Source organism: Gambusia affinis, linkage group LG07, assembly GCF_019740435.1.
Source record: "Gambusia affinis linkage group LG07, SWU_Gaff_1.0, whole genome shotgun sequence".
Classification (NCBI taxonomy): Eukaryota; Metazoa; Chordata; class Actinopteri; order Cyprinodontiformes; family Poeciliidae; genus Gambusia; species Gambusia affinis.
In genome coordinates, this window is record NC_057874.1 from 4,349,521 (window position 1) to 4,361,794 (window position 12,274).

Consider the following 12,274-nt stretch of genomic DNA (forward strand, 5'->3'; position numbering starts at 1 on the left):
TTAACCTGCTTTCTGAAACGGGGCTCTGATGATTCAGGACTCCTGCATGCATGCTCACATGACGGATTCAAATGGTAGATCTGTCAAAGAAATTGTGTCACACTAAGTTTTCTTTACCTGTCATAGTCACCGTTACAAAGAGCTCGAACGGGGATGGTGAACGACTGCCAGACAGGGTTCAGATTGTTCTTGATCACTTCAGTCTTGTGGCAAATTGTGAACCTGGTAACAACAAGCAGGACGTTTAGTACGAAGGTCAAACAAGTGAATCCGTTTTAAGCAAAGAAGCAAGTTCAAGTTATAAGGAACCATGTGATAAGTTTGTTTTGGTTCATAATGTGGCTGTGGAAACCCTCAAGAATGCCGCTGGGGTAGATCCAGCAGAGAGATCTGCTGGTAGATTTTTACTAGCGTTAAGTTAGAAGATAGAAAAATAAACATCATTTAGTTCAGTGGTGTTGGCTGAAGGCCAAACTGACAGTCGATAAAAACATACTTACGTTCCATCTTCATTGCTCCGATAGAAGACAAGGAAAGGATCGGACTTGCCGAAGAAATCCTTTTTATCCAGCTTGTTGGCACAGAACTGCATGGTGGCTGTGTCCTAAGAGAACAAGGCTCGTTTTCAGGCCTTTTGCACAGCGACAAACTTCAGAGCTGAAATAGTTCACACTTTCATTTACATCCTGAAATGGTTAAAAACGTGTTAAAAGAACACAATATCATTCTTTAAAAAATAACTTACTTTTCTAAACCCACGTCCTTTTGAGCTTCAGTCTCTGAAATTCATTGTTGAATCCAGAAGACTGACCATAACTGGGGCAAAGTAGAGCCGGTTTGTGTCACACACATGCTTCTCCTTTTGTGGCTAATTATTGGCAACACATAGCAGAGAAATTGATGCTTAAAATTATCAAATAACATATGAGGATATGTCACCAATATCGCGAAGGAGGAGTATTAATTAATCCTGCCTTTGCTGACAATTATTCTGAAGACTCCACACAGTCAATTAAATTCCCTTTGTAAAGTTCAAAATTGAAACCAGAGAGTGACTATCATGAATTTAGACCGAGGTGTTTACCTTCATCACACCATGTTAGATTCTTTTTATTGTCTTTACAAGCGACCAGCTGTGAGTTTATGATTAAATACGAACCCGGCAGTTGCTGAGTTCCTCGGCTGTGAAGACGATGGAGCCACACTTCTTCCCAGGTATCCCACTGTCAGAGAAATAAAAAATTATTAAAAAAACAGAGACAACTAAAGCAATAATGTTGTGTTTTGTTAAGGTATTTAGTGGTAATCCTATGAACTGCCAAGCAAAAATTAGTTGATGACAGGGATGCGCCGATTTATTGACACCGATTTTCTTAATTCTGGGAGATCTGTGATTGGCCGATACTTACATGTGAAGCCGATCTTATCAGCAAAGGTCTAAAAATCATCCACTGTCCTCTTCTGCCCTCCCATTAGAGAGATTTGACTGGTGGCCCCGCCCACCAGGCGATGTCTGCCCGTTCATAGTGAACATTAGTCATTGCACTGTTGCAAACTCAGCGCATTTCTTGTTATATTTAGCGACATTTCACACACAAAAACTGCAATCGGTGCACCGCTGGTCGAGAAAATCCTAAAATCTAATGAATCAAAGATGAAAGCCTCATTTCATTCCAGCTTTTCTGGCAACCACTTTATGTTAAGTGTGTGTAACTGCTTTCATTTATTTGTTTTCTTATCATGAGGATCCTAATGGGAATGAGAATCCTAATAAACAAACAAACTTCACTGCAGAATGACGGACGGAGAAAGACAAGAGGCTTCCTCATAAGCCAAAGCTGAAATAATCAGTCTGCATTGTTGTACAAGAGTTGACACTTTCAAAGTAAGTGTGGGGGAAAAAAAGGAAGCAGAAGAGATGGGAGGTTCTTTGAAACTGGTGACCCAGATTGCCAGCTGATTAGACTAAGCCAGCTGGAGTTGCTGTCTTTAACATGAACCAGTGCCTCAGAATACATAGAGGCTAAAAGCCACCGAGATGCAGTTCTATCTTTGGAATACCAGATCACTGCCACTACACTTCAAAGCATTAAAACATCTCATTCTTGGGTGATCCAAGGAGCGACATTTACTCCAGCAATCCGTGGTCGTCCTCGCTCTGGTAAAACGATGCTCGTTTCGTGTTTGGTCCGTTTCGGTTTTGTCTGTAAGAGCTCTACAGGAGGACGAGAGCGTATTTAAAAGTTTCCCGGCCAGGATAGAGAGAGGAGAAAACCCGTCTCATCCTCTTGATAATTCCCTGTGGCTGTTAAGTCACACTCCACCTCACAACACGACATGGTAATTCATTCCATCCACTTGAAGCTGCGCTTCTGCGGGAGAGAGAGAGAGAGCAATCTGACACACTGTGATTAAAATGGCGACTGAAATTTAAAGACGCTGCTGTAAACATCTGGAGAAGATGACACACGGCGGCAACAATGCGCACGGTCTCTTCTGCTGTTTGTCGTTTGCACCCTTGAGCTCGGGAGTCACTAGCCTTCGTCCTCCTCCTCCTCCTCCTGCTCTGTGAACGCAGTCACGTAACCCCCCGAGTGCACAAGGTCAGCCGAAAACGCCTCGACGTGAACCGACAAATAATTCCGACTCGTCTGATTTCCTCTCACGGTGGTTTTGGTTTTTAATCAATCTATCCTGACCTTCCAGCTGTAACAAAGGATGCTAACGGTGATTAATGAGCAGCTGCAGGAAGCCAAACGACTTTCCCCATTCTCGCAAAGAGTGTGAGGATACCTGGAACAGAGAAGCCAGAGCCATACACAACGCTGCCAAAAGTCACTGAGGCGTTGGTGGGACTGAGAGCAGTATGGGAAAAATGTCATGTTATAAGTGAAATAATCTGTCAGTGGAACTAGAACTTTTTCATCAATATTAAGGAATTACTGATTAAAACAAGCTCACACATCTTGCTAAAAAGTTACTCAGAAGCTTTTTTTTTTTTTTTGTCTTATTTTAAGTTTACCAAGATATCCATACTTGAAACTAGGTCAAAATTACTTGGCAAGATTTTATTTTCCTGCAGTTTGACAGACAAATTCTTTAGGCGAGTTATTGCTGCATTTAGTTTACTATCACTCAGCAGTGAACTAAATAATTTGAGTAAGACTGACTTCAATTTGTCAAGGGAACCCAACTTAGATTAAGTTGTATAAACTTAACTGCTACCAATTAAATTAAGTTGGTTCAACTATTTTATTCTTTCAGTGTAAGTAACTCATTGCGGAACCACTTCCACCACCAGTCTATTTCTGAACACATAATGCAACATTTTATTCCTTTCATTGTAAGATTTTGACATTCATTAACAGCCATCGTGTTTTTATCATTTTACCAATCTTAATTAATGGTGTAACTGGAACTTTGATCTCTTATTTTTAAACTGCTCTGACTACTTGAGAGCACTTTTAATCGCACTGTGCAGCTAACCGTGCAATGAAAAATAAATTTATTTAACACTGCTGCAATTAACTCTGTGTCCTCTGAAGAGTTATCTGGACTGCTCTGTGGGTCAGAGCGGGTCAGTCGACTCTTAATGCCGCAGGGACGCGCTCATCTCTGCGGAGGCGGCAGATAACACCGGGCTGGAGCACACACACATTACACACACACTCATTACACACACACATACACGCCCACACACACACGGCCTCTCCTGCATCTGAGGACCAACCACCTACAGGAAATGCTGTTTGGTGTCGCTGTCAGGACTTATAAAGTGTGACTTTTGACTGAGCGAAGCCAAAAGTCTTTGACTCCAAAGAGTCAAACAGCCTCAGACTTGCAGACTGATGGTGAATCTCAAGTCATCTGTAGCAGCTGCCTGATTGAGCTTTGCCTCGTTTCTCAAAATCGTTTCATTCACTCTAAAAGATGTTCTTTTTCTCCTCCACACATATTTCACCAGAATCCCACACTGTGGAAAAGTAACTCTGCTGTTTCCCACTCGCTACAAATTTGTGACATGTTTTTTCTGTAACTATGTCTCTGGAGCTTCCTACTTCAAAGACTGTCATTCCCCCCCGAATGAGACAGGAAACAGGAGCGCGGCAGCAGAAAATAACAAGTTTAAGCCCCTGCCCGTCACCTGCACTGCAAAACAAACAACCTGCCCGATCCAGCCACACTCAGTCAAACCCGGCAACTTTCCTCTTCTGTCAGCCAAAGACGGGTTTCCAGAGCCACTGACGCGCGGTTCTCGTGTTCTCCGACGGGAGCAGAGAGAATGGAGGGAGGGCAGAGGAAGAAGCAAGAATTTGGAGTTACCGTGTGAAGTAAATGAGTAACGTCAGACATAAATGACCTGCTGCGTTTGCTTCGGTGTAAAAAACAGATTTTTACAGTGGGTCGTTCAATACTGCATAAATACTGCAGCTCCAGTCATAAAAGAAAAGAAAAATACCTGATGCAATCTGGTGGGTTTCTCTGTATAGAAAACCCTTCCTGTTCAATATCTGCAGTAATTTTAACTTCCTTTGTAACTGCAAGAAAACTGAGACGTATTGAACTTTTTGGATGAACTGAATCCACTATGTTTGTGTAAAACTTACATTGTGTTTGGAGATTATCTCGAGACGACATTTGTCAATTGGTGCAATAAAAATAATAAATGGAGCTCAATGTCAAAAAACTAAAAAAAACTAAATGAAAAAACCTGATTTAGAGCTCATTTTGCCTGCAGTGTGAAGCGGGCCAAAGTGTCACACTCCATCCATTATGGAGAATGAAAAGAAAAACACCAAACGTCTTAGTTTTGCAGATAACGTCCGACGTGGCGTCCGATGCAAATATTTTTTAAATTTAACATCAGAACACGCCTCTTCATTAAAACCTGATCAATTATTGTTACTGTTTAGTAACTAGAGTGCAGACATGTTGTTGGAAGATGTGTCGGCGCAAAGGCGAAAGCAAGAGAAGCATCTTATTTAATACAAAGCAAGATGAGACAAGCACTAAGTGTCTCCTCAGAGCTGGTAGCTGAACATAAAACATGTCCGACGGCCTCGTTCTTAAAAACGGAGAAGATTCATTACACACTTTTCCGTTCGTCTCTCTGCGCTCACACCGGCCTGCTGCGAAGGTTGATGGGAAACTTCACACCGGACGTGAAACGAGCAAACAGATCGGCAGCGAGAGAGGAGATGAAGAACGTTTTCTTCCCACGGTGGATTATCGAGGAGTTTGGAGCTGGATCTGAACGTAACTCTGAGTGACAGACGCAAGACGTTTCTAGGGTTTTGTTAGCGTTTAACTCGTCACCAACGATGCCATCAGACCTGCACAAAACTTAAATATATATATATATTTTTATAGAGTAAGGTAATGAATAAACAGTAAAGTATATTATTTAATTCAAAACCTCCACAAATCACTAGTTTGACTTAAAAAATGTTAACACGTTCTGCATTACCTCTGAAGACACGTGGCTAACAGGAAGTCAACAGGTCCGTCATGAATACACATCTTATCTTCATACCAACACATAAAATGCAAATTCAAAAGTACTTCATTGATCCCAACGGGAAATTAAATGTTCATGACAATTAGGAAGATCTCCTGTAGCGGTCTGTAATACAGCAAATTTGAAGACGCCTCTGATTGAAGGCACTTTGATTTTCTGAGGCGGCTTCATGAAGAGGATGGTCAGTGTAGAATTTTATTGGTTTTATGAAGAATCCGTCGTTGTGTCGTGATCTCTAGAGGATCCACAGTCGTCTCCAAAACAGATTTAAACCACAAACCGTAAAGCTTATCGGATCAAAGGGCCTCAGAAAAGTACAGCTACACGTCAACCAAATGTTGAAAAAGTTTACAGCACGAAACTGCAAATCTCTACCGCGGACTGACGGCAACAAACAAACATGTTGGCTTTTACCGAGAGCAGCGTGCCACTGAAAATACTACTCTGACGTAAACAACAGACTGAACATTGGTTCCACCCTGGACACATTGTTACAGAACCTTTAAATGTTTTTAAAACAGAAACGTAGGCATTACACCAGATTTTATTTAACACAACTTGTATATTGTAACTTAAAAGCAAAAAAATTTACTTAATTACGTAACCGCCACTGATGGCGGCCGCGCTGAATGAGAAGAGACGGAGAAAGCGGCCCCTCTCTAAGCTCCCTCTGGAAGGAAACTAGCCTCATGCGGTTTTGGCCTAAATAGAGGGAGAAAACGCTCCATCAAAAGAAAAAAAAAACACTCCAGTGAAATTAAACACGAGCAAATAAAGCATTCTGAATGAAAGCAGGTCAGAGTCACACACTTTACAATTTCATTAAAATGCATGGAGAGCGAGTCTCTGTGAGGCCCAGCGGATCTTCTCTGACGCCGAGCGCACATCCTGTATCTGAATAAAATAACGTGCCAGAATAAATCTGTAACACAAAACACGGCAGCATAACAGTGAGCTTCTGTACGTTTTCCAACAGTACGTCTGCGCTTTGCAGTGACGCCCAAATGATCAGGATTCAGTGCAGACACTAGTATCGGTGATGGGCTTTATTCAGGGCTAGAAACGGAACTGGCCAGCTTCTCAGAAGAGAAATTTTGTTCAGGAATACCTTTAGTAAAGTGTAGCGAATCATGAAATAATGCCGTAACCCTTCTGTCCCTGCGTCACTCTTTCCACATCAGACTTAAACGGCCCCCTCTCCTCGTCCTCCCCCACTTCATGCTTCACAGGAGTTTCAAAAACGAGGTCAGGATTTCTCTCGTGATTTATTTCTGCTTCCACACATCGAACAGAACTTCCAGGCCATCACACCTCCAACTTTTCATCCGCGACACATTTTATCCAATTACTTTGTGACCAATTAATGTTCCCCAACAGGAACTAACAGTTTCAGTAATGTTGGAAATTACAGATATTTTCTTAAAGGGTAAAGAAAGCAGGCGTTAGCAAGTAAGCATGATGAGCAGCTTCCTCTGTGTTTCTAAGTCTGAGTCCTGGTGGTCATTTATTATTAAAAGTAAGAGCAGCACTCTAAAGCTTTAGCTTTAACCTAGATAGGATATTGTCAACGAGGTTTCGGAGGAGCATATAGTAGCTCTAGAGTCCACTAGGAAAAGAAATGTTCCAGGATTTTGTCAAAAAAGTGATAAATATCCTTTATAAGGTCATACTGAAAAGCTGAAGTATTCCTACAACCCAACAGGAAGAAGAACACCTACATAAACGTAAGAACGTTCCAAAAAAAAAAAGTTGATGAATAAAAAACGATACAACCGTTTCAAGAGAATCAAAGAAACATCTGGATCAAAACCAATTTTCCAAACTTGTCCAGTGAAGATTTTGAAGTCGTTGTAAATGTCCGTCCAACCAGTTCATCCATCCTGCTCCTGCAGAGTCGTGATCTAAACCGAGACCTTCTGCCAGTGAAGCACGTTCCAAAAAGAAGACGTCCAGGTTCTGTCCAGGTTCTTTCCTTCTGGTGTCCAGACATCCTCAGCTTGCCGTGTGGATAAGACGCTGAGCTCATCCTGAACAGACAAACTGACCATTGGAGAGGTCCGACTTCACTCTATGGTCACTTTTCAAGGTACACCTGTATCTAAATACAGAAAGGTCTTGGGAATCAACATTTTCACCAATGTATGGCTTTATTAATTGGATTATTAATAAAGTCAAAGTTTCTTTAGTTGAATCAGGGGAGCAACTCAAGAATCTCTGGAAGTTCTTTTGTGAAGGAATGAATTCAGACCATTGGCAGAAGAAACTCTTCACACAACAAGGAATGATCACTGACTCGCTTATTTCCAATGAAGTCTGAGAATTTATTAACTAAATAGTCCAAATTTAAAGCTGAATTAACCCCTTTCTCCAGCTACCAACATGCAGTCTAACTACTGATAGAAAAGATGAAAGGAAGTGAACGGAGGATCAAATCGAACTAATGAACCTACGACAAAAAAAATGACTGAAAAACAAATTCAAAACTATTTCATTAAAACAAGATAGAAAAAAAGGGAGATTAGCATGAAATTTGCCTGGTTATTGACTTCCTGTGTAAATCTGCAAGAAAAAAAAGTCACTTCCAACACAGTCCGGGCTTTCTCTCATTCACTCGGATTGTCTCCGGTGGATTTTCTATCGGGCCAATCAGCGAACAGCAGCGAGAAACGACGAGGTTTATTTTCTGCGCTGTTTTAGGATTGTAGAGTGCCTGTAGTTTTAGCAATGGCAGGAAGGAAGTGAACAGGAAGTAAACAGAAAGAGAACAGGAAGCGAACAAAGCCGGTCAGTTCCTGTTGGCCACGCTTCCAAATATTGAGTTAGCATTAACAGCTGCCTCATTCGGATTTGGTACCTCTCTCTTTGGAGCACAGCTCATTTCCAGAAAGCTTCTTAGAACTGAACTGGAGAATTACACGCGACACCAGAAAACGTTAACAATTGGGTGAAATTGAAAACCTCAACACGGTCCATGCCTCCAGGATGCAATCGTTTCTCAACAGCCAGGAGCCCACACCCTCTGGACGTAGCGGAAAGACAAAAGTGTATCACTCACTGAAACCTCGGGAAAATGTCTACAGATCTGAATGGCTTCACTTCCACTAGAACGCCAAACAACTTTAGATTGAAATGCTAAAACCCAAAGACAGCAAAGGGTGAGTGTCACTTTAAAACTGTCGCAGATCTTTTACGCTCATGCATTTCTAGCTCTCTGTGCATTTTGATGTTCCACCGCAGTGCAGAGCAGCTTGTGCTGAGGTCTTATGGTGCGCTCACACCAAACGCGTTACGCATGACAAAAACGCATCTGACGCTTCAAGTCTGACGAGTGTGCACTTTGAATGCAGACACTCGATGGTGCGTTCACACCAGACGCGTGTTAAGCATCAGCCGCGTCTGGTTTAAATTTAAAGTCTATGTGGAGGCGTGTCGAGGGCACCTTGCGTTTTCAAAATCGCTCTAGCTGTTGTTTTCCGTTGCCGGCCAGTTTGTCGGATGCGTTGGACGCACCTGGCGCGTCAAATGCTCCAAACGTGACGCAACCGGCCCTCAATGTGCCTCCACATAGACTTTGAGTGTAAACCAGATGTGCCTGATGCACGAAACGCATTTGGCTTGATTGCACCATGAGCATCAAACATAAAAGCAACTCAGGCGGTCAAAGGGACACACAGGTGGGCCTGCTCCTCCAACAAAACCTGCCTGATGTGGCAAAGGTCAAACCACTTTCAAATTATGCAGTCTGGAGCTTTTTCATCGCGCTATTGTCAGGTGAAAATGTCCAAACACTGGCTGGGCCAAAGTCAGAAACATGGTGATGCGACTGACAAACTGTCTGCTAACAGGGATCCGTCTGAGAGCCTGAAGGTTTTCTGTCACTGAAAAACCAAACATGAAAAGCATCAAGGATCCTCCTGCATGCATTAATTTTATTTAGATGAACTGACACAGCAAAGACATGGGAGATGCTGAATCTCATTTCAATCAGCTGAAATGTCTTCCATTTAGAAGTAATTAATTCATGGAACCTCACTCAGATTACTATAAATAGCTGCATGTTGAATTTGGTTTTCGATTCTATTGAGTGGATCGCTTTGTCGAACGCTGCAGAGAGGCATGGAGCAGAGCTTTGAGTCCAGAGGATATCTGCAGCGCCAGACCCCAGGCTCAGCTGAAACGGACAGAAAGCAAATCAGCTCCGGTTCTGCTGGGGCGAGGCCGCCGTGTCCTCAGAGAACTTCAGGCTTACAGCACTTTAAATATGGATCCGAAGCACAACCTGGCCTCTTTTCTCACCGTACCGGAACCAGTCTGGATTAGTAATGCATGAAGCAGCAACTGCTGAAGAGCAGAGGGTAGTTACTTTTAGTTATTGTTTGTCATAATATGAAATAGAGAAAGAAAGATGTCTTCTAAGTCTAACCAGAGGCGGGCAGAGGACCCAGAAATTGTACTCAAGTAAAAGTAAAAAGTCCACTGTAACGAATGGCTGTAAAAACTACAGCATGAAAATACAGCAAGGTGGCTGGGTTTTGAAAATACAGCTCTTACTGTGATCTGAAATGAGTATGGAAAGGATATGGGACGTGTTCGGACCGCTGGATCACGTGCGGAAATTTACCCCTGTACTGTAAATTTGTAACGTACAGTTGCATTGTGGGATTTTTACCGGCTGCAGGGGAACGTTCACAGACTAGACAGCGGGGCCAACAATGACTTTCACCAGGTAAGTACTTTTTAAAAAATATTATATTGCAGTTTTGTGTTTGTGTACAAAAACTTATGTTATGTGGTTATATTGAGCTACTCTCGCTTGTTTCCTAAAGCTAGCTTCGGTTATTTCTCAGCTAACATTATGTGCAACACAAGTGCTTTTAGTTCAGATCACCTAGAATATGCAGATGGCTGTATTCCGGTCTTTTTTTTGTTTGAGGGTAGGATGTGTTATATATTACATATTTTAAACTGTCTCCCGTCTGTTACTAGGCGATTCATAGGCTTCAACCCAGAAAGAAGAACAAAAGCTGCAAACGGAAAAGTGACAACAACCAACAGGACGACTTATGCAAAACACAACAGTGAACCTGTGTCTCCATTCTCCTCCTTCATGAACCAGTGGAACTTTTAAAATGGTAAAATTACACAATCAGTTCTCTTACTCCCTCTCTCTCCCTGCCTGTCTGTTTCTCTGTATGTCTGTCTTGTCCATTTCTAATAGACGGACAGGAGGACAGCTACAATGAAGGAAGGTCAGAGAGAGTGTCTGTCCACTAAATCTTTCCTTTTCATCCTGTCTGTCTTTAACTGACATAAATGCAGCTTTATGTTCTGTTTATCTCATGTATTAAAACCTGTTTTTCTTTCTTTTTCTTCCAGCAACACTTTGATGATTTCTGGAGAAGTTCAGGACTGAGACCAACTCAGAACTCATCCATGTTGGTTTTGTTTGGCTGTTCTCCAAGTCTTAAACTTGCCCAAATGTTTAAGATGTGCTGTTGGGCTTCCAATAAAGTTTTGAAAAATATGTGACTTCAATATTTGACATTGCTGGACCCCTTCCTTCCTTCAAAGGAAGAAAACGACAAAAATTTAGAATTTTGACTGCAAGTTTTTCATGGAAAGCTGGTAAAACATTGTTTTTATGACTTTGACATGCAGTTTGCCTAGTGTCACCCTCCGAGGGCGGCACTGCGTTAGAAGGAGGTGAGGCAACGCAACAAGATTTGGTGGAATAAGTTTTATTGGTGCTGCAGTTCACCAATACACCGACACCCATTTTCCTACTGCAAAGCACAGCAGCTGGCTTTAGCTTTTTTGGCCATTTCCACCCACCAGGTGAAGGGGTGACAAACAATAAATTATTTACAAACTCAACACAAAATAAATGGTATAAATAAATATTTACATGCATGCAACTTAGAAACAACTAATCCTAAAGTCAATCAAGAAATTAAATCAAACTTAATATAACTTTAGAGCATTATCCTTCTTGGCTCAAATGGTATGTTCCACCCTTCTAAGGAGACACACCTGGAAGGTAAACCCCAATTAACACAACACACAACTGAAATACAGAAATGAAACAAAAGTATCTATTCTATAAATAAATATCAATTAATAGGGATGGAGCCCCTGGTCTCCATCACATTTCCTCCCCCCTTCACCCAGGACAACAGTTGTTCAACCCTCATACATTCTAGACAGACAGTCAGCGACAAGGTTAGACTTCCCTGACCGATATTGCACTGTAAAATCAAAAGGCTGTAATGACAGATACCATCTTGCAATACGCATATTAGAGTCTTTCATTTGGTGCAACCACTTCAGCGCCCTATGATCTGTTTCAAGGGTAAAATGGCGCCCCAACAGATAATACCGCAGTGATTCCACAGCCCACTTAACTGCGAGGCATTCTTTTTCAACTGTGGAATACCTGGTCTCTCTGTCCTGAAGTTTCCTGCTGAGAAAAACAATGGGATGTCTCTCACCATCAATGTCTTGCATCAACACTGCACCAAGGCCTACTCCAGAGGCATCAGTTTGCAGTATAAACGGGACATCAAAGTCTGGACTGTAGAGAACAGAGTCACTGGAGATTGCAGACTTCAGGTCCTTAAAAGCTTTATCACACTCCTCAGTCCACTTGACTTTATTTGGTGCAGAGACTTTTGTTAAATCTGTAAGAACAGCAGCCCTCTCTGCAAAATGGGGAATGAACTTACTGTACCACCCCACTAAGCCAACAAAAGCACGGAC

The 12,274-nt window shown here is 42.0% G+C and overlaps 1 protein-coding gene across 6 annotated transcripts in view; it reads right to left on the reverse strand.

The window, feature by feature from the left end:
• The window catches only part of LOC122834269 (copine-9-like), a 52,210-nt gene that overhangs the window by 17,764 nt on the left and 22,172 nt on the right, over positions 1-12,274 (reverse strand). For 4 of the 6 annotated variants that reach the window (XM_044122544.1, XM_044122543.1, XM_044122545.1 and 1 more), the window contains 3 exons: positions 1,160-1,223; positions 501-604; positions 118-222 (listed from right to left, as the gene is read on the reverse strand). In XM_044122544.1, the coding sequence (XP_043978479.1) occupies positions 118-222; positions 501-604; positions 1,160-1,223 (273 nt within the window). Of the gene's footprint in view, positions 1-117; positions 223-500; positions 658-745; positions 866-1,159; positions 1,224-12,274 lie in introns of those variants that run through there. The other 2 variants (XM_044122548.1, XM_044122547.1) reach the window with 2 other exon arrangements.